General features: G+C 39.7%; 1 protein-coding gene across 1 annotated transcript in view; it reads left to right on the forward strand.

Annotated features, from left to right (window-relative positions):
* The window catches only part of tyw1 (tRNA-yW synthesizing protein 1 homolog (S. cerevisiae)), a 53,334-nt gene that overhangs the window by 17,020 nt on the left and 8,690 nt on the right, over positions 1 to 27,624 (forward strand). Inside the window, exons 9-15 of the mRNA XM_040130945.1 lie at positions 33 to 85; positions 177 to 295; positions 1,335 to 1,444; positions 6,027 to 6,204; positions 8,299 to 8,434; positions 14,737 to 14,847; positions 27,250 to 27,417. Coding sequence (XP_039986879.1) covers positions 33 to 85; positions 177 to 295; positions 1,335 to 1,444; positions 6,027 to 6,204; positions 8,299 to 8,434; positions 14,737 to 14,847; positions 27,250 to 27,417 — 875 coding nt within the window. The remainder of the gene's footprint in view (positions 1 to 32; positions 86 to 176; positions 296 to 1,334; positions 1,445 to 6,026; positions 6,205 to 8,298; positions 8,435 to 14,736; positions 14,848 to 27,249; positions 27,418 to 27,624) is intronic.

The raw sequence follows: 27,624 nt of genomic DNA on the forward strand, positions 1-27,624 counted from the left end.
TCTTCTCACGTGTTCTTTATCTTTCTGGGCAGGCTACAAACTAATTGGAAGTCACTCAGGAGTGAAGCTTTGTCGATGGACCAAGGTAATGGATTTTACTTTTCTCAATACAGCATTAGATTTTTTGACAAACTGAATGCATGAATCAAATTAAAGGTCTTGTTTCTTTTGGTTAGTCTATGTTGCGAGGGAGAGGAGGCTGTTACAAGCACACTTTCTACGGTATTGAGTCCCACCGGTGCATGGAAACTACCCCCAGCCTTGCCTGTGCTAACAAGTGTGTCTTCTGCTGGAGGTATGTACCCAACGAAAAAAGCCACTGCAAAGTTATGGGTCTTAAGTACCTTGCTAGAAAACACTGGAATCTACCACAAGTAGGCAGGGAATCTATTTTTATAGCATTTGGGGATTATTGCTTGCATGTTTAGTTTTCTCCTTGTCTAAACCTAACTTTTTTACCTTGTTAGTCAAGACCACTCCCTGTCATTGATCAGTGATCTTTCTGTGGCAAACAAGTGAATTATTTACGTGCAGGAGACTAATAGCCAGCACAACTGCTATGCCTAAAGGTGGACTCTGATTCAGGATGACGTTGGTGAGAGACTGGGCCTTCTACTCCCCTCAAGTTCCATTTGAAAAGGCGACCGTGTTGATCACTGAAAGGTCGCTGTCAGAATGTGCTGTGGTGAACTGCTTCCCTGTCTCCACAGATATGGCAGTCTCACTTGAGGTAGTTATGTGAGATGACAGGAAGCAAGCAGTTTCAGGGCGCACATGTATTTTTGCAGCTGCCCTCACCATTCACCTCTCTGTAGCAACAGGTGGAATTAGCTTTGATGGGCAAGGCCAGTATGTGTGGTGTCAATGTGTGCATATGCACGCAACAGACTGTCAGAAATTTGTGATGCTTCGGGATTTGTTCTTGCACCCAGAAATCACACTTAGACCGTGAGAGGGTGTTATTAACACCTGAAGGAAGTGCAATTTTTCACAGTAGGATGCATTGTTTCACTTTATGTTTTTATAGGGTGAGAATACACATGGCCCACATAATTCACTTTAAGTTTGTGAATAAACTTATGTGGTCTTGATATTTGTCACCTTGTTAGAAAGATGTTCCTCTGGATCTAGTGAAATATGTTTTAACTGTGACCCCAGCCTAATGGCCTAGATCTGTCTAAATCAGAGTAATGCCCTGGAGCGATACTGGCTGTCGGTTGATACTAAGTTCTCCGGCAGGCAGTGGAGAACTGGTATAGTCGCATACGTAACTGAGTGGTTACAGAATGTCTGCTCTTATTTCTTACCTGTTTATCCGTCTGCCCCACTAACAGACATCACACCAACCCTGTGGGCACAGAGTGGCGCTGGAAGATGGACCCTGCTGAGAAAATCCTGCAGGACGCCGTGGAGAAGCACCAGAACATGATTCGACAGTTCAGAGGTTGGTGCTTTAGCAGGTAGCACATGTAAAACATGATTGTTCTCTACTGTTCCACGTCTATAGCGCTGTTTCTCTAGCAGTCTGTCTGGCTATTTGTTTATCTATCAGTTACACTGTTGAGTGCACATTGTAAATTGTAATCCTTCTGGTAGAAATGAACACGGACATAATAGCAGAATCAATACAGCCTCTTTGTCATGCAAACTTTGCCTGCTTACAATCTTCAACTTACTGCTCATGACCTCTTGCAACCCTTTGTGTAATGACGCAGAGTGAAGATCAAAATGCTGATGGTTGGTCTGCCGTTTCGTCACACTCTTGCTATAGTGCCTCATCAATCACTTCTCGACCCACACAAGCTCCACACACCCACAATTTAATTTCCCCGTCTGGCACCTTCACTGCATCTTATTTTTCACAACTTCACTCTCTTTATTTTCTCAGAACCTATCAACATTTGTGCTGTATCTTTCAGAATTCCAGCTAAATTGGAATTACAGTAATGGTTTGTAATAGATCAATTAACCCCATCTGTGCCCACATTTTTGGGCTCTATTTGTACGACTTAAACTAAAACTGTTGGCATGTGGAACTAATTTCTCTGGCTGCTACCAGCATCGGCTGAGGATGGCTGGTGGGGTTCCTAAATCTCAGTCAAAACAGAATATAGCGATCATCCACTGAGTATTCCCTAAGAAGATTTTTTTTTTGAGAGGTTTTGAGAAATGTTGTCAAAACAAGGTGATGACACATTTATCAGACATTTATTAAAGCAAACAAATACTAATTGGAAAATTGTTGGTATTCCATTCAGATATAAAGGTTTAAAACAAGATCTTCAAAAATTTAGAATTAGTACTTAAACAGTAGTTGCAGCCCTAACTGTAATCTATTGGTAACTTTTTCAATTGAACAATTAATCATTTAATCTATAACATGTCAAAAAATGATGAAAAACCCCCAATAGAGTTTCCCAAAACGTCAGATGACTTAAAATTGCTTGTTTTGTCTGACCAATAGTCCAAAAGCTGAAGACATTCAATTTACAATGATAGAAAAAAAGAAAAACATTAAGGTCTTGCATTGCCCCAGTCCAAACTGCATCCTGTTCATTATTTCACAGTTATGCTCCAATGTTAACTCTTGGTTTTTAATCCTCTGCGCTGCTACGCCTGTTGCGAGAGACATTATATTTTTGGGTTGTCTGTCTGTCCATCCCATTCTTGTGAACGCAATAGGGAACGAATTTCTTCAAATGTGGCACAAAATGTTCATTTAGTCTCAAGGATGAACTGAATAGATTTTGGAGGTCCTTTGCTATATACAGATGGCTGACAAAGTGGTCAGAGTGGAGGAACAGGATGAAAATGCCCCCATTCACAAGGGGCCACTGAACATTTTGATGGGTATGAATGTGATGTGAATCATATGCTATGGCCTTGGCAGTCACCAGATCTCAACCCAGTTGAACACCTACGGGAGATTTTTGGACCAACGTAGTGGACAGCGCTCCCCACCACCATCATCAAAAGTCCAAATGAGGGAATATCTTTTGGAAGAATGTTGTTCCATCCCTCCAGTTCAGGGTTCAGGGACTTGTAGAATCTAGGCCAAGGTGCACTGAAGCTGTTCTGACAGCTGGTGGAGGCCCAACACCTTAATAAGACATGTTATGTTGTTTTTTCATTTAATTTGCCACAGTCACACACATTCACATACAAAGACCCAAAGACCATCCCCGTCGACCCCAAACTCAGTTTGCCAAGTTTCTTTCAGCTCATTGTTGATTTCTTTTCTGTTTTTGGTATAACTCATACAAAAGCCTGTACCAGCACTTTCCTTTGGCATCCATGTCTACACTGGCCTCAATTAAAAATGTCATGGTTAAAGCATACCCTTACTATTTGCAAAATACACAAAATCTACAGTACATTGACATCAAAGATTGACATGTATGACTGTAGCTCTAGCCAAAGTATTCTTAAAGCCTTTTTGACCTTACAGTCAGATGGCTGCCTCTCTAACCTCAAGGCCACTGCTAATCCCATTAAAATGTAGCTAAGCCATTGTAATCAGGAAATGATATAGATGCCAAATGCTAAAAGTTTCTGAGACATATCATCTTTAAAGGGCTACCAACATCGTTCTCAGAGCATTCATTCATAATGTATTATAATGCATTTCATCTGTGAAAATGTAACTTCCTGATGTGATTATAATGGAACAATAGTGAACATTAACTTATGTTGAACATGAGCTGCTTTTTAGTTTACTTAGAGTAAAAAAAAACAACGCATTTGTCACTAAAAGGATTACAGTTACGATGTTTCGTGCAGAAAATAAAGCAAAGCTTTGCAATAATATTTAGATACATACTAGAGCAAAGCACAATCCTATATTGTTATTATCATCCATAATTTCTTTTTCCCAGTTGCACTAAAAGAAATCACATTAGGCAGCCTTCAACTCCATTTACAATTGACAGTGATACATTTTACAAGGTCTAACGCGATGAACTATCCAGCCAATGCCTCTGAAAGCCTCTGTGTGATTAAACGGATTGGTTCTGCTCTGACTACCTGATAATCTACTGCCTAAAAGATCTCATCAAGTAGCAGTTTTAAATGTAAAAATATGGAGTTTACTGCCCTGCGACTTGTCACTTCAGTTTTGTTTGTCAGGCTCTTCTTCTGTAAAGATATTAGTGTGATTTTGATGACTAAAACTAGTATCTAATATCCGGATCCCGCTACCTGACTGTGAGAGTCCAGCCCAGATCCCACTGATTATTTTGGGTCATTCAGTGGACTGGTGTGTTCAGTGATATTCTTGTCCGTGTTGATTTTATACCTTGAAAAACCCCATGAAATGGTGTTCTCGTTAATGTCTTTTTTCTGATACCCCCCAAGAAATATATATATTTAAGTAATTAAATTAACATCATAACATGCTACAACTAGTCAATTGAGAGCATGAAACTAATGACTACTAATCGACTAGGAAAATCTTTGGTCCAATTAGGCAAACCCAAGACACTCTGAGATATTACCATTCAATAACTGCAGGGACCAAACGATGTCTGTCTGTGACTGACTGAGTGACTGAGTGTCACACCAAAGATAGTGAAGGTGAAGTCCAGAGGAAATCGAAGGTCTTTGATTATATCATCTCTTGAATCGATCCTGTGGCTTCTAATTCTGTAACCATCATTATACAGTTTGTAGTAGAGTCCAATGTCCTTGCTGGTAGACTTTACTTTTAATGAGATTTCATACACTTGTCTTGACACATACACCATCCTCCTGAGCTGGCTTTTATGAACAGACTTAAGTGGGATTTCTCCTGGGGGACAGCTTACTTTTTGATGTCTTTGCATTTGTTGTGAGATGTCATTTTTCCTTGAAAAGCAGCACAGTAGCAGTTGCTTTCCGTGGTTCATTCATAGAGAATGTTGCAAACTTATCAATAATTCATAGACAGGTTTATAAAGCATATAAAGGCAACAGTCCAAAGTTTTATTTAATTAAGATTCACTGCATCTACGCTTAAATGGCATTTGCCGTAGCTAGAGCAATATAACATAAAATCTTTGTGACAGTGTATGAAACTTGTGTCCCTAAGCTTTTACTATTTGTCTATTCGCCGTCTCAATCAAGTTCTTGCCTTGTCAGACAGCATTTAATACTTCATACTGCCAACCGAAAGCGGGCTTATGTGATGCTGTTGCATTTATGTTACTTTACCTGACACCGCTTACTTTCCCACACCCCCAAATCCCGACAGCAGACTTGATAAAAATCAAAGATCCTACATATAAACATAAAAAAATAAAGTATTCATCATCTCTCCCGCAATTTTAGGTGTCATGTCCCAGGTGATTTTGTTCGTTAATCTAAGTTGACTTGTCCAATGTACAGTAATTTATGTAAAATTTTATTTAAATTCGGTGGCCTATGGTTGTGATCCAGACATGGACTTTCCTCGATTCCACAGTCATGATTTCCTTTAGCACAACTATAAGTAATGGAAAATGAGACTTGGTTCCTCTCTCTTAAAGTAATTTTATTGACTCAGGAAATTAAACAAATTTACAGCAAGGAACTTTTGTCCTTCTACTTACACTTCCCATTTGAACCAACGCTGAGCATATTTTTACAGCAACCCTGTAGTCTGTGCTGGTGGATCCGTTGAATAGTGGGAGAGGCCAAGACCGCCCTGTGGATGAAAGGAGAGAGGGACTGGAAGAGAGCTCTGGGCTGAACTCCCAAAGCTCAAACCTAATATTATTTCCACCCCCTCCCCTCGCTTCCCATCCATTCCTTTCCCCTTTTCACTTTTCATGAGCAGCACATGTCTCTCTTGTGCCTATTTGGTTATATGTAATTGCTCGGTTTGACCTCACTTTAAAGCCTGACCCCATGCTGTTTCTCACACTTTTTTTCACTTTGCACTGGCAATTCTGTGATTAATGCTTCCACATGTGAGGCCCCTGATTTTATTGTTGGGAGACACTGATTAAGTCCAAGGTGGAATCGACTTCAAAACTCTCATCTGCTCAGCCACCGACCTTTCTCCCCCCCAGGTGTCCCTGGAGTGAAGTCTGAGAGATACGAGGAGGGCTTGGCGGTCAAGCACTGTGCCCTCTCCCTGGTGGGTGAGCCAATCATGTACCCTGAAATCAACACCTTTATCCGCCTCCTCCACTCACACCACATCTCCAGTTTCCTGGTCACCAACGCACAGTTCCCACAGGAAATCAGGTAGAGACAAAATGGACACGCATATCTTGTTTTTGTTACCATTTCTTTCTTATTCTCAAAATATACAGTCCGGTCAATGTGTTTTGGATAATGTTTTTGTTGTACTTTTTTATTCCCTGCCTTCACAAGCCTTTCTCCTTGACGTCTGGCAGGATGAATTGGAAAGTAGGGAGCATGAGTGTGTCTTACCAGTTTCATTGTTCCCTAGCAGAAAGGATCAAAGGTTCAGTCTACACCCACTTTGTGCGTTCTGTGAGTTTAATAGTGCTCAGTATGACTTCTCTGAAATGCTTCATTGCAAATTGTGACCCAGCTACAAGAGTTCAGGTCTGCCCTTTCAACATCCATGTTTTTTTTGACAGAGGAGTTCACCACAAACACAGTTCCTGGAGGCACGTACCCTGTGCACCTACAGTTAACTGTATGAAAAAATTCATAAAGACAATGTTTGTGAGTATAAGCAGGAAAAGTTCTGTGTCTGAGGTGGGAACATGCTGAAGTGACCTCAGAGTGTCATTATTCCTAGCACTGCAGCTTCTACTCATCAAACTATGTCAACACAGCACTGTAGTTGTCCCTCTCAGACGTCCCTTTGTGTAAAAAAATAAATAAACAAAACAAAGCTTGTTTTTCCATCAAATGTAAAGTGGGTAGTATAAAGTGTTGAACAACTTGCTATACAGCATTATACAACATGTTGAAGCTGACATCTACTGTATCACCAATGATGTTAGCTCACAAAGCTTTTATTATGCACTTAAGTTTTATTCAGGGATGAATTTGACAATTCTGTGTAGGATCATTCTAGTGACTTGTTTATTTTCAACAGACCAGCAGCTACTAGACTGAAATGTTATGTTTTTTTATTTTATTGAACCAGTTGTTCACTTCACTATAGACCAGGAAGTTATCACTGACCTTTGATGTTTGGGCAGACGTTAGAGTAATACAGTTGCCAGTTTCTCAACAACCTAGACTGAAGATAATATGTCTCTTGACCTGTTTGACATAAACCTTACGTTTTCATGTCCAGAATTTTACCCTGGTTTCTGCCACTCTCCACGCCCTTTAACCTCACATCTAGAGATGACGCTTAATGCCACTGTCTAGAGGCCTTGCAAGTTGTCATCAAGATATCCAGTGCCATATCCGATATGTCAGCTAACTAGCGTGTCACAGGCAGACCTGTCATATACTCTTGGAGCAGGTTGAAGATAAGGACAGCAGGCATCAGCCATTTTTTTTCCTCTCTGCCAGAGCCGCCGGGTTAGATATTAGCTGTTTCAGTTTGAGCTTCTATTTCAGTGCTGTCTTGATAAGGGGAACTGCTTTTGTTTAAGGAGATTCTCCAGAAGCAGAAATAACTGAATTTCTCTATTTTTTTTTTTTTTTTTTTCTTACTGCTCATTTGGCTAATTGGTTATTTTTGCTTCTTTATATAATTTCCTCTCTTGTATAGCAGATATTTTTTATCTCCCGTCTGAAGACACAAGGGTAGTGTTCTTCTTGTTTCAGTCGTGTGAATCTTTTACTTTTCTGGTTCTGGTTCTGTTTACTGCGCTGGTGCGTGCAGCTACACAGAAATAAGTTAATGTCTTTACTTAATTAATATTGATGAGAAGCAAACTTTAGACTTTCACTCCCTCCCTTTTATCCACCCCGTCTCCCATTTTGCCTTCATCTGCCCATGCAACGGATCTGTTGCTTTTAGCATGAGTACACAGAGTGTTTGACTGCATGCTGTTGCATGTATGTTACTGAATCAAGATGGGAAGAGAAAGGTATTCTGAGTGGAGCTGAACGACAGATCTATATTCAGCCCAAATGTTTTCTGTCTTGTCCCAGACTGAACTGCATGCTTCAGACAGGTGACAGAAAACCACTTGTGCTTTCTTATTAGTATGTAGAGGTTTGATAACATTGAGGGACACTGGGACTTGGGAAAAATTATGAACAGAGATGTATTCTTTTTTTTTTTTTTTTTTAAATGCCTGTCGGTTTTTGTTTTACTACCGTTCTTGTCAGACTCTCTTTCTCTCACAAACTGGATCATTGTTATCCTCCTGAATCCTCCATATTTTCTGTAATTTCCAGAAGCCTGGTGCCAGTTACTCAGTTGTATGTGAGTGTGGATGCGAGCACCAAAGACAGTCTGAAGAAGATTGACCGGCCGCTTTTCAAGGACTTCTGGCCACGCTTCCTGGACAGCCTCAAGGCCCTGGGAGAGAAGGTAAGCTGTCCATTGATAAAGTTTGGTTTCCAGCCGAGATGTTAGAGAAGTGAGAATGTGAACAAGAGGTTGAACTGTGAATTAAGGTGCTACTCAAAAAGAATATGTCTGCTCAGTCATATTTACCTGAATTAATTGTGGGAAACAATTGCGTATGCAAAATGCTAAAGCTGTACATTTATGCCTGAACCATGCAGAGTGAGTGCCATTGCATGTACTGTATGGTGTCGATATTCACTTTTTGTTAATAAATACATCCTCCCCATAAATTGCTTGTTTGATTTCTTAAAGTTTGTGGTTGGCTTCACACTCATAGCTATAAATAATGCATTGTCAGTAGGTTTTTATAATAACATGGGACTTGGCTCAAAAAGGCATTGTGCAGCAAGCTGGGTAAAACTAAATAAATTGTTCAAGCAGTGTTCAGGTTTGTTTTTATGTGTTTAAATTCTCATGGCCCATTAAGCACCCAGATTTATCCCAATTCACATTAAAAATGTAAACATGCAGCTTTTGTTTCACTCTGTGCTCAGGTAGCTGGGCAGTGACAGTTTGCTAAACATGCAAAAACCAGGACTTGATATTTAGAGAAACAGAAGAGCTGAGAGGTTGAAAGATCTGAGAGCTTTTCTGTCATGTATCTCACCGTCAAACACACTTGTGGTGATAATTGGCAGTTTTGCACCGTGTCAGCTAACAATGAAGAGTTACGAGGTTATGCCATTTTTATAGTCTATTCGATTGAAGTAACTTTAGCGTCACTGAAAAAAAGAATTCTGTAGTTTGTCTTTTTTTTATACCCATAAAGCATTCTCTTTTGTGTTCTCCCAGCTTAGAATATCTTATTACTTCAAGCTTGATCAAGTCATTTTAATTATCTCGCCCTTGTAATTCTGCATCACAAGTACACAAATTGCATTGAATGATGATACTTGCAATATTTTCTGAGTCTGTAATTAAGAGTAGAATTAATTCTCCCTCGGAAATGTTGGCCTGCTTCATTACTTGCAATCATTTCATAACTGGGTACTTTCATGTTATTATCATCTCACTGTTTGTGCCAAATTATCTTCAGAATCGGCATACTGCATCCGTCAAAGGAAAGCCTTATAACAGGCTGATTTGAAGGTTTTGAATTCTAGAAAATTGACTCAGCAAATATGTCTGATTGCATGATTGCTGCCAGTGAAACACACATTTTTAAAGAGATATCAAGATTTCACTCACCTTTGTGTCGATAAGCATCTGAGATAAACCAGATAAATGAGAGAGAACGGCTCTGTAGACCGGGCAGCTTCTGACAGCACATCTGTCTCATCAATAGAAGAGCAAATAGCATCCTGGGAAGGTTCCCGCCAGTCAAAGGTTGTGCAGGAATGCCAATCCTCAACATTTACCTCAAACTGAGAGAAGTGAGAGGAATGCATATGCTGCAAGTTTTGACGTCCACATTTATACAGTATTCACCTGCAGTGCATGTTGTTTATCTTACTATATCATGAGGGGATATGGAAAGGCTGTATGTATCAGCCAGAAATTGGAAGCATTATCTTGATATCTTGTGGATTTTCTGCACTTAATGGTCTGTTTTTGTCATGGTTTCTTGGTCTTATGGAGAAATGCTCAGTTCTATGCTAGACACTGACTTTGTCTGTGAGGCTGCGTTGTACATGGTTGTTAATAAGCAAATGAGGGATGCTGCTCAAAACCACAGTATCTTATTTGGAGCTTGTATGAAGTACTCTTAGGTCTGATCAAAAACAAAAAATCAGACTTGCAAATGTGCAGGCTGCGGCAAACAATATTATCGTTTTATTTTTCTCTGCATCCCCGGATTTGGGGGTGAATCACTGATAATATTAAACCTATGAGTAGAAAAGAAACTTATATTGCTATCCACTTTTAATCTGTTTGATCTCACCTTGAAAGTAATCTCTTATCTCCAACTCTGACAGATTGTTGGATGAGTGACTAAGAACGGCTGATAAGACCTGTAGCCCTGATTGAGTCTTCTCAGAAACAGAACACAGATTGAGGTGTCCTTTATATTTACCAAATTCCCATGCGATTACCGCAAAATGCCAATAAATGGTAGAGGCCACTACAAGCCTTTAACACTTTACTCAAGTGGGGAAGGGTGGCTTTTTATTGATTCTTGAAAGTTGTAACATTTTAGTTTTATAAGTGTTGATAATGGCACTCCCATGACCACAAGAATTAAAACATCCAAAGATGTACATTTTGTAATAAGCGTGTGATCTGTGTCCACAGATACCCCTGCTGCACTTCAAAGAAAGTGCAGCCAGTAACCTTGCAGGCCTTTTCATCATTCGTGAGTAGAGGGAATGTCCTTTATCGCAGCCTGCATCTACCCACTACGCTGCTTGTCTAAAGCCATTCTTTCTGTTAGCATGTTTCCTAAAAAAGACAAAGTGAAAAAATGGGTGCAAACGACCTTGAGAAAAGATGTGGGCTGGAAAGTGTCTCATAGGGAGCCTCTGTCACACCGATCTGTAATGGACTGGCTTCCTCTTGTTTAACGCATTAGCAAACAACGGGCAAATTCATAACCACTCAGATTTGAGGTGTTTGGCGACTGCTCAGCTTGAGACAAAATCCCTGGTGACGGATCATTGCACTCTAATTGCAAAGATCATCATTTTCACCACACGCCAACAAGTAAATGTCAGTGTGAGGTAACTGCAGGGGTGGGCAAATAACAGGAATATCATAGAATTAAGTTAATCAATAGCCTTGCAATTAACAGTAACCACTGTGAGGTTAAGATGTTGAATTTCTGTCAGCACTGTATCAAGTCTGGGGTCATTTTTAAGGCCATTACAGTAAGGATCCAGGCACCAATTTAAATCCTGAACTGTTTGCATACATCTTCATACATCCTCCTCAATCTAGACTATAATTACTGTGATATACGTATATGATATACACCGATTAGCCAAAACATCATGACCATAATGTTGGCATTCTTTTAACTGGTCAAGTTCTCTATCCTCTCTGTCTGACAATTTATGAAAAGCCTACATTCAAACAAACTTGTCAGCATCAAAAGTATATAATGGAGGATGCTGGTCATTATGGGTATGTTAGTATCACTGGTTTCCCACTCTCTAAGTGACTAAAGGGTAATCCAGTCTAGGGCACATGGGTGACAGAACAGTCCGGCTGGACCAGAGAATGACACTTTTGTCCGCCGGCACATTTATCTGCTTAGTACCTGGGACCTCATTATTTTGACTACTGCTCCACAGTCTGACAGTCAGAGGACCGTGAGCCTTCTTTAATCTGAAGAATTACTTTTGAACTTGGTGTCAAAAATTGCCTAATGATATCAAGGTTTCCGTGGCTCGACAGCTTCATCTGCGCACCACATGCTAGACATACTGAGGATGATACCCAGTGCACAGACTATTTTGAAAATGTCAACACAACAATCATATGCGCAAATCTCAGTCAAATACTATATGGAAGCGTTATACGGCTTAATTTCTCTAGAATTGATTTCTGGCATGAAAATATTTTGTCTATGTATTTTTTAAGTTAGGTGTTTTTGAAGAGTGATATTAAAATACCAATTTTGGCCTTCGATCCGTCAGTGGGACAGTTGCTCATTGTTGCAGCCAGCACAATGTGAGCTCTTACTACTTTGGTCTTACAGCTGATATATGTGACTGTAATGCACAGGTGTGTTGGATTTGCATGGTGTTGTATGTAGATCTGAAGCAGTCATGATAATTTTAGAGGTATGGTCGCATCCATGGTAAAACATGGTTTGGCCCTTAGCATATTCAAGCATGGATAAAGTGAAATGGAGAACACTGTATATGTTTTGTGCATGTGTATCTTAAAACGATGTTTCCTTAACAAATTTTTGAGTCAATAAAGTTTTATGACCGGAAGCTTCCTATCGACACTTTACTGTATAACACGACACCAGATCAGTGACATTCGTGCATCCGAGCATACCTGGTTATTTAGCATTATACATTAATATGATTATACTTGTCCCAGAGGGTTGTACGTGTACTTGTGTGTATGCATGTGTACACCTCACTGTGACAATATGGTTTGTCTGTGTGCAACTTCCCAGTTTCCAAAAATAAACTCTCTCTCTGTTCCCACCACCTCCCGTCTCCCTTTCACAGCTCCATATTCCCAAGTCTCCATTTCATGGTGGGCTCTGTCTCCATCCTTCTTAAGTGCTTATCCCTTTCTGTTCTCCTTTTGACAGCTATCCTCCACCTGGTCTCCCTGCCAGTGCACTGTGCGACTGATAGAGTTGTGCCTCAGTGTCAGATTTGGAATAGAGGCAGTTTGAAATACCTCACCTCCCTGCTTCCACCGGCCAATTATCCCCCACCCTACTGGGCTGGAAGAACCTAGTGTTATAGATAACCTTCCAGTGAGAGAGAGAGAGAGAGAACAAATGAGGAAAAGAGTACACTCTCTTCTCCCATTGTCATTTACGAGTTTCTTTGTATTATCCATTTCTCATGTCCTCTGTCCTCACATTCCCCTTCTTTTATCTCCTCTACTTGTTTTTTTCTTGCCTTTCTTCCTCTCCATCACATTCTCAGTAATCCTCTTTCTCCTACAAGGACACTAACAACAATAGCCTGAATCTACACCAGTGAACTGTGAGCAGAGCTTTTTTCAGTACTTTTATTTAAAGTTAACTGAGCGCACATAAGAGGGATGGCCAGACCAGATTTTTCTTGGCCTTGATCTTGATCCAAATCTCTATATATTAAGTATCTTATGATATATAATCCAATCTATTATCTTTTTTTATTTATAGGCCTGCATTAAAATGCGTTAACTTACTGACAGATTATTAAAATTACGCTGAGAAAATATAGTTTAGGGTCCTATAATGTTTGTCAGTGTAAATCTATTTGTGCAGCAAGGATGGAATAACTTGGATAGCCTCTCTTCAACAGCAAAAGGAAGAAAGTCCTAAAGTTCAAATGCAGCTCTGAACTACGAAAACAACACTTCAGAGGGTTGGTGCACCTGCAAATTGTAGCTTTTTTTTTTATTATTTTTGGAAAATTGAATCTGACTTTGCTCACTTAACTTGCTTATGTATTCTTACTTGAAGCTGATGGTTGCTCTGTATATATTCTGTGCAATCCCCAGTTCTCTCCCTGTTCACTTGCTTACAATGCTGTGGAGTTCTAGTATTTTGTGGATGCACAATAGAACATTATTGACACTTGGTGTACCTGGAGTTAACAAAGTATTGGAAGTGGAATTGGAAAAGGTGCTACATAGCACTGTAGATGCTATTCCATGGTCTTTGGAAGTCCTCAACATATGCTTTTCTGTTTCGACACAGCAGTTGTCAGACCATTGCTAAACACGCAAACCTTCCCCTAACTGCGTTGGCATTATTCACTCAAAAAGTAGGTGGTTGACAGGACAACTGTGTGCTGCTGTGTTACTGGTGGAAGACAGATGTTGTAACAGCAAACTGCCATGGCCACTGATTTAAAAAAAAAAAAAAAAAGAGGATTAGTGCAGAAATTTGACAGTTTGGAGTTAAAGTAAGTGAACAACATAACTGATAGCAATATTGACCAAAATTCTCTGAGGCAACAACTAGTGGATTTATACAAGTGTGTGCCAGAGGATAGCAACATACAGTATGCTCGTCTTCCCCGATTGGTATGAATAACACGCACAGCACATGTCCATGTCAAAGTGGTCGAATTGACATTTTTTATTTCCTTACAAAACTATAGTATGAGCTTTAATCTGATGTGTTAGTAAAATAAAGTTTTGTCATTGCTCCTTTTTGTTAAGTTTTTACAGTTGAGATGGTGATTGGACCACCTCATCCAAAACAGGAAACATCTATCTTATGGCAGCACTCAGTGTCATAACACCTAATCTAATCCTGGTTTATAACAGTGGGCAAGAAACTGTGCGAATTCAGTTATAAAGATTAAGCTTTTTACTCAAGTAGAGGTTGGCATTTTCTCATAAAATCTACAGAAAAATGTCACAGAAATGTGTTGTTGCCTCAGAATCCATTGAGCAGCATCAAGCCGCTCAACACTGCTTGCATTAGGTTTTATATTTTCACACTTTGGATATGTGGGCAGTTTGATTTAAAAAAAAAAAAAAAAAAAATCCGAAATATCTTTATTGAACATGGCTGACCTATAATACATTAAATACGCAACACATTGTTTCCACAGCAGTATCATTTTTATGCCCTCACTTTTTGACCTCTTTCATCCATCCCTAACCCCCCCCCCCCCCCCCGTCTGTCCCTCCAGAGACAGAGGACGGTGTACAGACTGACGCTGGTGAAGGCCTGGAACGTGGAGGAGATGCAGGCCTACTCGGAGCTCATTGCTTTGGGCCAGCCGGACTTTATTGAAGTCAAGGTAGGGTTCAGCAGCATGTACATTTTTTCTGCTTGTATTTCTTCACTTAGGTTCTTATTTTGTCACGGTGTAATTTTTTTCTGCGTCTTTGCGCCAAATTTATTTATTTATTTATTTTCTATCTCCGTCTCAGTTATCCCATTACTTTTCTGTACAGAGCTTTGATGTGTGTAACCCCGCCTAATGGCAAAGCCTGTCACGTTTGCTCCTCATTAATGAGCTCTCTAAAAGCAAATGAGCGAGTAATACAGTCTGCCAGGGTGGCTTTTACAGCAGCAGTTCCTTTAAAAGAAAATCTTACCACTTGATATCACCTACCACGTACACATCACCTTTAATTCCTTAAGTATACCGAGTTATGACATTATATAAGGGCAGTAATGTCTCAGAAACAATGTCTTGCTACATACCCAGCTGAAAGGAAACAAGTGGAATTAAATGGCAATTTAATGGGAAACATTTATATTGAATTAATTCAAATGCCCCAGACATATCTTAATATTTAAACTAAAAGCAAGTCATCAGTAGCGTCCTCACTTGTCTTTCTGGCACTCCACCAGAGACCAAGGGAATAGGCAGAACAAACAGCTCGATATTTATTCTCAGAGCTTCGCTTTCTTCAAGGTATGTTTCATTTCTAGTTTTTGCTTTATTGAAAATATAAAAGCCACTACAAATCATATCACACGTCATGATTCCTCTCACCAAAAGCCAAAAGGACTTTTTTAGTCATTTAAAGCTTTTATGATTCAAGAACTTCAGGGTCCTTTGTGTGCTAAGGCCTTGTTGGTGAGGGAGTTGGTTCGTGAGATTGGCATTGAGCTAGTAGGATTCTGAGCGACTGAGTGGACGTGACTTAATTGTTTTTTACCCCTGCCCAAGGACAAGGCCGCCTACACAAAAGTGTCTTAATGACATCTCTAGTTACTCTGTGCCAAACACCGGCACTGCTGTTACGCTAACACCCTGTGTGTCCATATGTCACGAGATAAGGGGGATAATTCACTGCAACAGTGTGTATCACATCGACCTTATCCCGGTCATTTGGCGGAGAAGGTATTAATAGTATGGGAGGGAGCACCTGGTGGCAGTCTGAGCTATGGTTGTCAAGGTTACGGACTTGCCTGAGTCTGTATTCATTATTTAGTGTATCACATCAATGTATGCTCCCAGTAATAATAGCAGCTGAGGTAGTGGTAGTAGTAACAGCTGGTAATGGATCTTCCTGCCTGTAAGTGGTGGAACCATCTTCACCGGAGTTTAACTCTCACTGAGATTTTTAAGGCTGAGTCTAAAGCCTGCTTTTACTTACTTCGTTCTAGTAGGGATTGATGATTATTTTTGGCCAGGTGACTGTGTTGCGCTTTTCCTTTTTTATCATATTATCAAACCTGCCATTTTCTCTTTACGAGGTGAAAAGGTTTCGGGGGCTTACTTGACAGCCGTGCAAGAAAGTGGCGTGCCTGACGGGACACGTGAAAGTGGGGAATCAAAAGGGAATCAAATTGCAAATGAGAACTCATCCGTGGCAGCAACTCGGCCTGTAAACTACAGCCATTTTCAGGACAGTTTAAGTTATAGTAAATGACGATGAGACAGTTTGACATTGTCTAATCTTAGTGTAACTATTTCGTTAGCATTTAGCTATATTAATGTCACAAGCGGTTATAAAAGTGGAAAATGAATACATAACTTACAACAACCAATTATTGATTATATTGTTTATAACATTTAATTGATTTATTTTTAAATATAATTCGTACTGAAATGCTTTGCACTCTAATCTCCATCGCCTTTTTAAGTTTTACTCCCTGACTTACTGCTTTTGACCTTTGCTTCATACTATATTAATTTTTATGTTCACCTCACAAGTGAATTTCTTCAGCTTATTTACCAGTTCAGGTGTTGCATGAAATAGATACTCTAAAAAACACCAAAATCTAATTTAAGCACCTGAATTGTGTAGTGGCTTGATATTGAAAATAATAGGCAATGTTTGCTTCTCTGCCCGGTGTGACTGCTTCACTACGATTTCATTTTATCAATCTAGTCTATGTCACAGCTCTCATCATGCTGTAGTATGATTGATAATGTGTTTGTGGCAGGTCTAATGTGGTGTTTCAATTATGCCGAGCTTGTCTAAATGAGCTATGGCATTAAGGGACCCAGCAGTGCATTTCTTCCCCTCTCTCTCTCTCTCTCTCTCTCTCTCTCTCTCTCTCTCTCTCTCTATATATATATATATATATATATATATATATATATATATATATATATATATATATATATATAGATAGATATAGATAGATATATATAGATAGATATAGATATATATATATATATATATAGATAGATATAGATAGATAGATAGATAGATAGATAGATAGATAGATAGATATAGCTGAGTATGTTGATACTGTATATGGACTTCAAAAAATTTAGCACTTTGTAACCCCTTGTTTAGGGTTTTGTTCTTTATTAATGCATATAGTACACTTTTAAAGTCCCACTTTTTATTTAATGTTGCCTATGAACATCAAACTCTGTACTCATAGGGAAATAGACTACGAACTTTTGCTCTTTGTTTTTTAATACAGCAGCCGCCTTACAGTAAGGAGGCAGAAATAAAGCACAACCATTGTCCCATTACACGAGTCCCTCATCTTAAGCGTTCTGCTATGAATGCAAAAGACCAGGTGAATGGCTTCCCAGAGACAAAGTTAGCATACATGACGCACCTTTTACCACATGGAGCCCCAACATGGGAATCCCTCCCGGAGAGCATCTCATTCCTGCACTACCTGGCAACAGAGTTCAACCACTAGCCTGTCTCTTCTGGGATCCCACTGCTCCCAGCTATTGCAGCTATTACTTTCTTTAACCTTCCTTTATCCACGCTATGTTTACTGAGCTGCATGGTCTTTTTCAGCAGCAGCCTGCTCACAGTTACACAGATTCACACCTGGGAACTTCCCAGGTATAAGCACAGTCTTATCTGTCAGCTAGCAGAAGAAAGGAGCATCTGGGGGTTAAGTGCCTGACTCAAGGACACCATAATGGTGGGAAATGAAGGAGAGCAGTAAATGATACATCAGTGAGGCTGATATTATCAGCCAACATTAGCTTATCTCAGATACAGGCCAGGAAAAATCAAAATCAAGATGGACCACAAAAAAGGTTCTTAATGTGGTGTTGATAAGTGCAGTGGAGAGCACTGCCTAACACATCACTCCAAAATTTTGCATTGGAGTTTAGTTGGATTGAGATCTGGTGATTGTGAAGGTCATTGTGCCGTTTATGGAAGCGTTTTGCATTTTAAGTTTCTCCACTCATTTACATTTTCAGGAATTTCGTGATCCCCCACCTGTATACTAGTATAAGCTTAAATGTTAGCCCATGCAGTATTTAACAAAAAAAAAAAAAAACACTTTACAGACATGCCACATGTTTGTGATAACTTAGAAACAGTGTTGTCATTAACTTAGTTTGTTCACCAGAGAGCACTGTCAGGTTTATTTTTGTTTAAATGTTCTGTTCAGTACATATTTGAATCACAAATAACCAAATTTTAACCAAAATAACCAAATTTAAGGAGGATCGTAATCAAAAATATTTGTTCATGTGTATGTTTTTTTTTATATTAAAAAACAAATATTGGTGATATCTTAGTATCAGAATTTTTTAACTTTCAAATATCAATGTCAGCCAAAAGAAAATTCTGCACCAGTTGGGCACTGGAGATAAGACTGTGCCAGACTATGCCTCGTTGAAATATCTCCCTACCTGTCCAGGTACATATTGTACAGATATCCTGCCCCTATAAAACATATTTAAGCACGAGCTTCGGGCAGGACTGTCGATAGTCTAACAAAGACCGTAAAATGTGCCTGTTTTCCGGTCTCAATGCACATCGTTGACATCTGCATTGGGTGAAGTGGCCATCATCTCTAAGGGAGAGAAAGAAAAAGATGATGTTAAACAACACCTGGCAGCAATTATGTTCTTGTCCTCTCCCTTTCTATGTTCTTTCTCTCGGGTGCTAAGTCATGGTGCTGATGGTGCAGAAAAAAGAGCACACCACACACACACACACACACACACACACACACACACACACACACACACACACACACACACACACACACACACACACACACACACACACACACACACACCAGAATTGGTTATGACCCAACTTATTTTGTTGAAAGTGTGCAGGCACATACAAAGCAGGCAGTGACTGGATGTAATAATGGTGTAGCCTTGAACAGCCTATTGATTTAGCCGTTCGCCCTGTAGACCTATCAGTCCGTCAACAGTGTAGCACTATAAACACAAAAGACAGCCAGTGAGGGGAAAAAATGCACTCACCTCAAGTTAGTGATGCCCACTTGAGATCACTGTTCACATTGATATAAATAAATAAAAAAAACCACCAGAGTGGCATTTTCTTCATTTTTATTCCTCTCGTGAACGCGATATCTCAGGAACAGTTGGAGGATATTTCTTCATATTTGGCACAAACGTTCACTTCGACTCAAGGATGAACTGATTAGATTTTGGAGCTGAAAGGTCACATGTCAAGGTCACTGTGACCTAGCAAAACACGTACTTGGCTACATCTCAAGAAATCATACGGTAATTATGACAAAATACACTTAATACATTTTATTAAATTTCTTCAAAGTCTTTACTACATATATCACATGAGTCTGGACAGATGTGGATATAAACTGCAACTTGACTGGTTGGTGGAGGCATGCAGCCGCAAGTCAGTAGTAATTAAAAAGATGGAAATTTGTTTTGAATGTTTATTTTACCATAGATTGTTTAACATTACAAAACTGGTCATTGTTTTTGCACCTCTGCACTTACTTTAATAATATAATCCGAAACATTTATGCTGATTGCCGATCGTTGTGTATTAGCAATGTAGCCCCACATGCAAATTTTAAAATATTACAGTATTGTGGATTGTGAAATGAAAATGGATCCTTCATTCGGCTGATTTCTTAACAAAAGTTTGGCCAGCAGGCGCACAAACCAAACAAATCATCCAGTTCATAGCATTCCAAACAGAGACTGACAGCCACATTCATAACATTTACATAACTTTTCCTACAAAGTCAATATTAAACTTTCAGAACTTTCAGAAAACTGCAGCAGTATACAAGTTTTCTATTCAAAATAATGAGATGAGGGAGCTGGTGCTGTAATGGGGGATTCCTGCAGATGGAAGGTGAAAGCATGCGGGGGGGGGGTCAAACAAAACTTTCTGAATGGCCAACAGGCAGCAAGAATGTGTGTTTCTGTGTGTTGCTGTTCTGTGTTTAGGGGGTGGGGGGCTGGAGTTTTTCATTTTCCCCCTAATGAAGTGTAGGGGGCCGTTCATTGAGAGGTAAGTCTAGATACAAAAATACAGACCATAGAAATCACACAATATGTAGGTACAGAAACACACCAAGGAATGTGCAGGCATTAGAATCACACAGCCAGCAGATAGAGGAAATCTTTTCAGCCTTCAAGTGCACCCACTCTCCAGAGTTTGTTACTAATTCTCTCAGCATATGATTTGCTTTATCTTTCTTTTTGTTTTTTAATCTATGATACCGTCTCTTATGACTATACGCTGTCGTGTTGTGGGCAACCATGCTTAACTCATGTCTCTTTACTTTCCCCTGTCTTTGTCTCTCTGTCTCTCTTCCAGTTCTGTTCTCTGTGTTCAAATCTGCTCTTGCACTCAAGTTTGTCATGTGCCGTAAATGTCAAAGCAATTTTTTGCCATCTGTGCACAAATGAATTCGACCAGCTGTGTAACAGTTAAAGGATCTCTATCTTCTCTCTGTTTTCCCTCTATATTAAGCTAATTTACCCACTTACGTGTTCGTTGTATTTCAACTTGAGTAATCACCAACTCGCTTCAAGCAAGCCATGGCTTCATGATGAAGTTTCCTGATGTGCTGTTAATAGGTGAAAAACAAACTTCTGAACCTAAGCTGCCCCCTGAGGCTTGCCTGGCTTTTCTGTTAAAGATTTCATGTAGGAGTGTGTATTGATCCAACGCTACGTGGCATTTCATTATATCGGAGAGAGTGCAACAGTAACAAGGCAGCAGGGAGTATCGGATCGGACAGGTAATCGGGGATACCCATCAAATGTGGCTGTGTGCTTGACACAGGAACTGGGATGTTAATACAATTAAGCTACACGGACATTTTCAGTGTTCATGCACAGGTTGCTCTTATCACACAGAGGGAGAAGAAAGAACGAAACCAAAACACATACATTTTTGACATTTTTCTAATTTTCAAGAGGGGATGAAGTTGGATACCAATAAGCACACACACAAAACTCTATGAACGTCACATAGGCCTCTGTTGTCGATCAGTTTTGACAATCCACTAAAAAGTCATTTATCAGTACTGAACATTGTCTGGTTCCGTTTTCTCCAATTCAAAGATTTGCTGCTTCCCTGTTTCTATATCGGTGTGACGTGAATGTCTCTGGGATTTGGACTGTTAGACAAAACCAATTTAGGAACATAAGCTTGGGCTCTGCAAAACTGTAATGGACATTGTTAACTATTTTCTGACATTTCATAGACTAAACTAGTGATCGAAAAAATGATTATACATACATACACACAGTCAGTGGTCGTTGTGACAGTGGTTTTTCATTTGCATATTTGATACCCACCTTTGGCCTGGCAGTTGTCCAATGTCCAGGTCTACAGTAGGTAATGATTTATCTACGTGTCATGTTTTTTCTGATTTTTCTCAAAGTTTGATCCTCAGGTCAGTGAAAACCACAGTAAAATAATTGAAAAAATAGTTTAACCTGTCTCTCTGGCACAGTTAAAGGGTCACTGTCAGGGTTAACTCTCTCTCACTTTCTCATCTCTTTCTTGTCTTTCGCCTCTAAATGATCTCCTCTGTCTCTCTTATCTCTCTGCCCCCACTTCCCATCCTCCTACCTATGAGTGGTATATTGTCCTTTACTGATGAAATGAACCCCTCTGGCCGCTGAGCTGTGGGCATGCTATCGACTTCAGCACCATGAGCCCAGTAATGGACCCAGGATGGACTGGTGGCAGTATGACAGAGCGAGTTGTTCTTTCATATCATCAGTTCTCAAATTAGCCCTCACTGCTGACTGATGGGGGACCATGGCATTAGCACGAGGTCTTTGGAATGGCTTAATAGTAACTTTGCATTTTATTTATGACTTTTATATTTTTTTAATACAGTTAGGTACATAAGTATTTGGACAGTGACACAATTTGTACTTTTGCCTCTGAAACAAAGCCATAAAGATGGTGGTTTGTCCAACATATATATGTGTGTGTGTGCGGGTGTGCGTGCGTGTGTGTGCGTGTGTGTGCGTGTGTGTGTGTGTGTGTGTGTGTGTGTGTGTATGTATATGTGTATGTGTGTGTGTTTGTATATGTATGTATACGTATATATGTATGTATACGTGTATGTTTTTGTGTGTGTGTATTATATATAGAGTTAGAGAGTTAGTGTTCTTCGTGCATTCGATGTGTGGATCTGTAGAAATGATATATTGCAGGGGTGTGCACGTGTCCACCGTCGCCCGCAGCAAGACCTTTGTTATTGAACTATTAATTATTAGTCCATCATCTTATGTGCTGCAACACATTCTGCCTGTACAATTTACCATCCGCTATCCAATTTTTGTCCAATGTGTGATCTATCATCTAGGTGCAGCATCAATACCACTTACCTGCCACTGCTACCTCCCTCGCTTAGGAAGGAAATGGATTATTGAAAGAGAGAGAGGGGGAGCAGGGATTGGGCAATGGTGTAAATGTACAGATAAATTTGATCAAAGGCACACAGCTGTATGTTGCACACAGTGAGGGGGGCCTTGAAGATTAGCATTTATGATTTCCATTAAAGGCAAAAGATATAGATTATTTGTGAACAGGTGAATGGCTCTCACTCTTTACTTCCATCTCCCCCACACTCTCATAACTTCCTCAATGATACAGTACATCTATTTGTTCCGTGTATCTCAAAGATCCTTTCCCGTCTCCTGCCATTGCTCCCTCCTCCTGCTTTTTCCATTCCTGGTGATTTATACTGAGTCCTGCATAGTTGATCTTTATTCAGTGAGCCTCCAGGCAAGGCTGATTACACTAAGGTCCCTCATAAATTCTGTCCGGCATCCCTGCCCTATCTTACCCCCAGCCGCACCCTTTCTCTCTCTCTCTCTCCAAACTCAACCCCTAAAGAGTAAAGAGCCGTGTTGGATTTCTTTTATGAGGTGAAATTGCAAGTAGCACTTCAAGACGTATGTGGTTAAATTACAGAAGAAATGGCCGCAGTTCACAACTGGAGGAAGAGATCCCCTAGGGCTGTTGAATGGACACACTTGAATAAATGTGAATGACAGTGTCAAAATAGCCGGGCCAATCAGAGAAAGAGATCAGTTTTAAGAATGTCTTGTGTAGTCTGCCACAGAGGAAAGCAAGTGGATACCTCAAAAAGAGCCGTCAGTTTTTCTCTTTACTGAGACAGACCACTTTTTTATGGGTTTAAGTTCTACTCATTGTATTTAGTTTAAACAGTTTTAACAATAAAAAAAAATACGTAACTGAGAGATATGCAGTGACAACTAAATAGAATTTAAGTGATTTTTAAACATGTATATTTTTTAACCAATTGAGATTTTCATAATTTGGCACCACTTAATGTTAGTGAAAATAATTTTAAACTTATACTACATATGAAATCCTCAGTTGGTTTTACCAACTTGCACAATCCTGTCCAGTTTTAATTTTCTCTGTGCAGTGGACATAAAATCGCCAGAATATTTAAACCAAGCTAATGATGTAAGTGTGGGTAAGGGGCTTTATATGCTAATGCACAAGCTTTCATTGGTTTTCAACAAAGCTCACGGGAAATTAACGACACGACCATTCACAATCTTTTTTTTTTTAAGCAAACACCACGTTTTTGAGAGCAGTTAGTCCTCAGAGGAACATGATACAGTATGTGAGGTGTAAAGCTTTACAGCAGAGGTTGATTATGGATGGCTGGTTGGCTGAAACAATGGGATTATGCAGGTATCTAGTATAGAACTCTTTGTTCACTGCTGTTTTTGGATCGTATATGGTTACTAGAAAGACAAAAGGGAAACTGGCTAGATGCCTGGCTTCATTTTTAACATGCTCTAAAACATTTTCTTACTCAAAACTGCAGACGCACACATTCACACACATACAAATAGTACTCTTGTTTTTCCTCTATGAGTTACCTGGGCGAGGATGAGACCGTGTTCCCGGGCAACAGAATTACGGTGGCACAGCTGCTGCCTTGGCTCTATTACAGCACATCGCCACAAGGGTGGTCCGTGTGTATATGTGTGAATAAAAATTAAAACTTGGTAAGAAATGTTGAAGTGAGTAACCTTGACTGATTTAAATGCAGCATGTTTGCACCAAAGGGATGTGGTAGCGCAATTTAGCTCAGAATCCCAAACAAACCGTTGCACTTGTGTATGAGTTTGGCACCACAGTTACAAAAACAACTGCATTGCTGCCTTGACTACAAGCCACAACCATATTATTACTATGTTGGGCAGCTTTGTGCAGCCTGAAGAACGCATACTATCATTCACCTAAGTGGTTCATATTGCAATAAGCAGAAAGCATTATACATGGATGAACAAACAAACAAAGGACCAAGTAATACTGTAAAAATGATTTACCCACCGCTAGTTCAGTTCTGTACATTTCATGGGTGTAGGAGTTCTCTTTAGCAAAGTGATATGACCATCCAACACTTTGGTCGGTGAAGAGATTTTTTTCAGCAGAAAATTGTTATACTGAGCATTCTTGGGTTTCAGGGATAAAAGTTTCAAGGATCACCTTGCAGGTACATGTCATTCTCTCGCTGTTAACCCAGACTTTACCACTTTACCATCCAAGCTTTCTCTTTCCCTTGTTTCTACTTCCTTTAAGATCAGATTTAGGAGACTTTGACAGGCTGTTTCAGTGTTGCATAAAACCTCTGCAGATTGTAAATCAGTTGTGTCTGCCACCTCTACAGTATTATTGGTGTGCAACTTAACTCAAAGGTCAGTCTGCCACTTAACTGCCTTAGTTCATGGTGACAGCTTGACATTGTAATACAATAAACAATGACGAATGTGTGACGCATTAATTAGGGACTGAAACCTGAAAGTCCAAATACTCTTGACACTATATTAAAGCCCAGCATAAAAAACGAATGATAAATCTGATTGCTGATGTGGGTCTTGTATTGGAGGGTACTGGTTTGGAGCTTTCTGCAGATCCCTTCAGTTCATACAAAATGGGCATCGAAGATACATTCCCTTCATGGCGCCCTCACACCTTTCTGCTCTCAGCCCAACTCATCAATAGTTTGTCTCTGCCAAAGGGAACTGTTGTTCTCTCAGTGCCTCTCCTTCTTCATCACTTGTAATCACAGCACATATTTGCCAATATTGATCAGAAAACACCCAGCGTTCAGCCTGCAATTTTGATTTTTTTTTTTTTTTGGGGCCAAGGCCGGATGGTTTTTCACTTCCTATTCAGTTTCTCTCAACATTCAAATCAGAAATTATATGTCAGCTCCCAAGTTCACTGGTGATAATCAGAAGTTGTTGCTAAAGACTTTTTGTCAACCGTACTCTCCAGACTAAGAAGATACTTTTTGAAAAAGTGAAGGCAGCTCCTTTATTTAATTAGTTTAGTTAATTTTGTCGCATGAAATCTATAGTTGATCTAAACCAATGATTATGATGGACAGATTTCTGCATTTATCTGTTGATTTGTTACCCATTCACTAACATCATACAGAAGTACAAGATGCGTAATTTCCATAATTGCTTATGGTAGGTTATGTCAGATTTCATAGTGGACAAATACACACCGTGTTTAACTATTTAAGTGTGAGCTGTTATTGACCACCAGAGAGGGCAAAGGCTTCAAGAGCAGCGAAGTGCTTTTTCATCAATGGTGACGAGTAGCAATGATGCCCAACGACAAGTCACCAAAATTGTCCAATGACTGAGTTACTTGTGGGCTTGTTAGTTAGTTTGTAATATTTTGGTATGCACATAGCCTCACTGGAGTTTGTGAAATGTTTCGCCACCTACCAGCCAGAATAACAGTCATCCAAGAAGCTTTTAAGTTTTGAATTAATATCTGTTGCTCTGGCACCATCAAGCAATCAAGGCTTAATTCTGCCGGAAGCCAAAACTGTGTCTGTGAACTACAGTGACACAGTGCATCTGCACTAGTGCAAGTCATGATGCTATCAAATTTATGGTCATCTAATATTTTAGTGGCATAATCTTATGCTAGATTGATAAAATTAAGTGTCCGAACATGCGAGTCATAAGACTCAGAAAATGCAAATGGCATTGAGCACTTGTCAATCATTTCCCTGATGCTGCTGAAAGAAGGAAACACAAGAGGAGACTGTCTCCCTGGGTGGATTTAGTGTGACATCAATCAGCAACTTATTTGTCATAAGCCACTAATCAGCTTTCTAGGCGCTGCTTTCCCTTAAAAATCACGTAGCCCAACTAAAAGTGAAAACAACAGGAGACACCGTCATTTGTCAGATTCCCAGATTTTTCAGAGAACTTTGATCGATGCTCTGTCAAAACAGCACAATTTATTCCTTTAAATCAAAGGCCAGGATCAGATGGTATCCAGCGATCATGTGTGGTACCAGCTGTGAAATGTAAATCCAGCCCTTTATGTGAATACTTAAAAAAATGTAAATGCTGATATCTTTGGCTGTTACTGGATTATCACAGATATATTGGTATCTGTATATAAATTGGAAGATATCCAAAGCAATTGCTTCCTTGCACAAATGTTTACAGCCTGCCTTTTTATTTTTGAATGTTGACCCTTATTTTGAATCAAGAATATGTTGTTGTTGTTGTTGTTGTTGTTGTGTTCCATCCAGGGTTATTTACAAGAAAGAAATACCCAATTAATGTATTTTTGATGTTCCAAATGTGCTATTATGTTTACTGATACTGTCATCTTTGATACTAAAAGCTAACCTCACAAAATCAGCTTATGTGTAAATGATCCTTCCTCAGTTCAAATCTTTACAAGTTAAGACAAGTAAGTGAAGTTTAGTAATGTATTTTAGTAATAAACAAATATTGGTCAGTGTTTAGTTTTTAGATTTATAAAACTGAAGTAGCCTTTAATATATGTAATTACTGGCCTCAAAAATCCTGGTTTGTGGAGACAAAGACTTGCTTTGCAAAAGTGTATATAGTAGGAGATTTTCATCGTGTTTTTGCAGGGTTGCTCTTTTCCTTTGGTCAATACATCGTAAAGCTCTGTCTTTTCTGTGCTTTGTTTCTGATTGTGTGCTTTGTGTCCAGGGTGTGACATACTGCGGGGAAAGCTCCGCCAGCAGTCTGACCATGGCTAACGTCCCCTGGCACCAGGAAGTCGTGGCCTTTGTCCAGCAGCTGGCTGACATGTTGCCTCAGTATGACATCGCCTGCGAGCATGAGCACTCCAACTGTTTGCTCATCGCACACACCAAGGTATGAACTCAGCTCCAGATGGTCACAAATAACTACGTAACATTCCACATCTGCAGCGTATACCATTAATCATAATGAACACTGAAATTTGAGCTCTTGCACCTCACTGGGTCCAGCTTCTCAAATGTGAATATTTCTTTGGATTTTGTGAGTCGTTGAATATCCTTGAGCTTTAGACTGTTGGTCTGTCAAAACGCACTATTTGAA

This window comes from Xiphias gladius, chromosome 7 (genome assembly GCF_016859285.1).
Source record: "Xiphias gladius isolate SHS-SW01 ecotype Sanya breed wild chromosome 7, ASM1685928v1, whole genome shotgun sequence".
Classification (NCBI taxonomy): Eukaryota; Metazoa; Chordata; class Actinopteri; order Istiophoriformes; family Xiphiidae; genus Xiphias; species Xiphias gladius.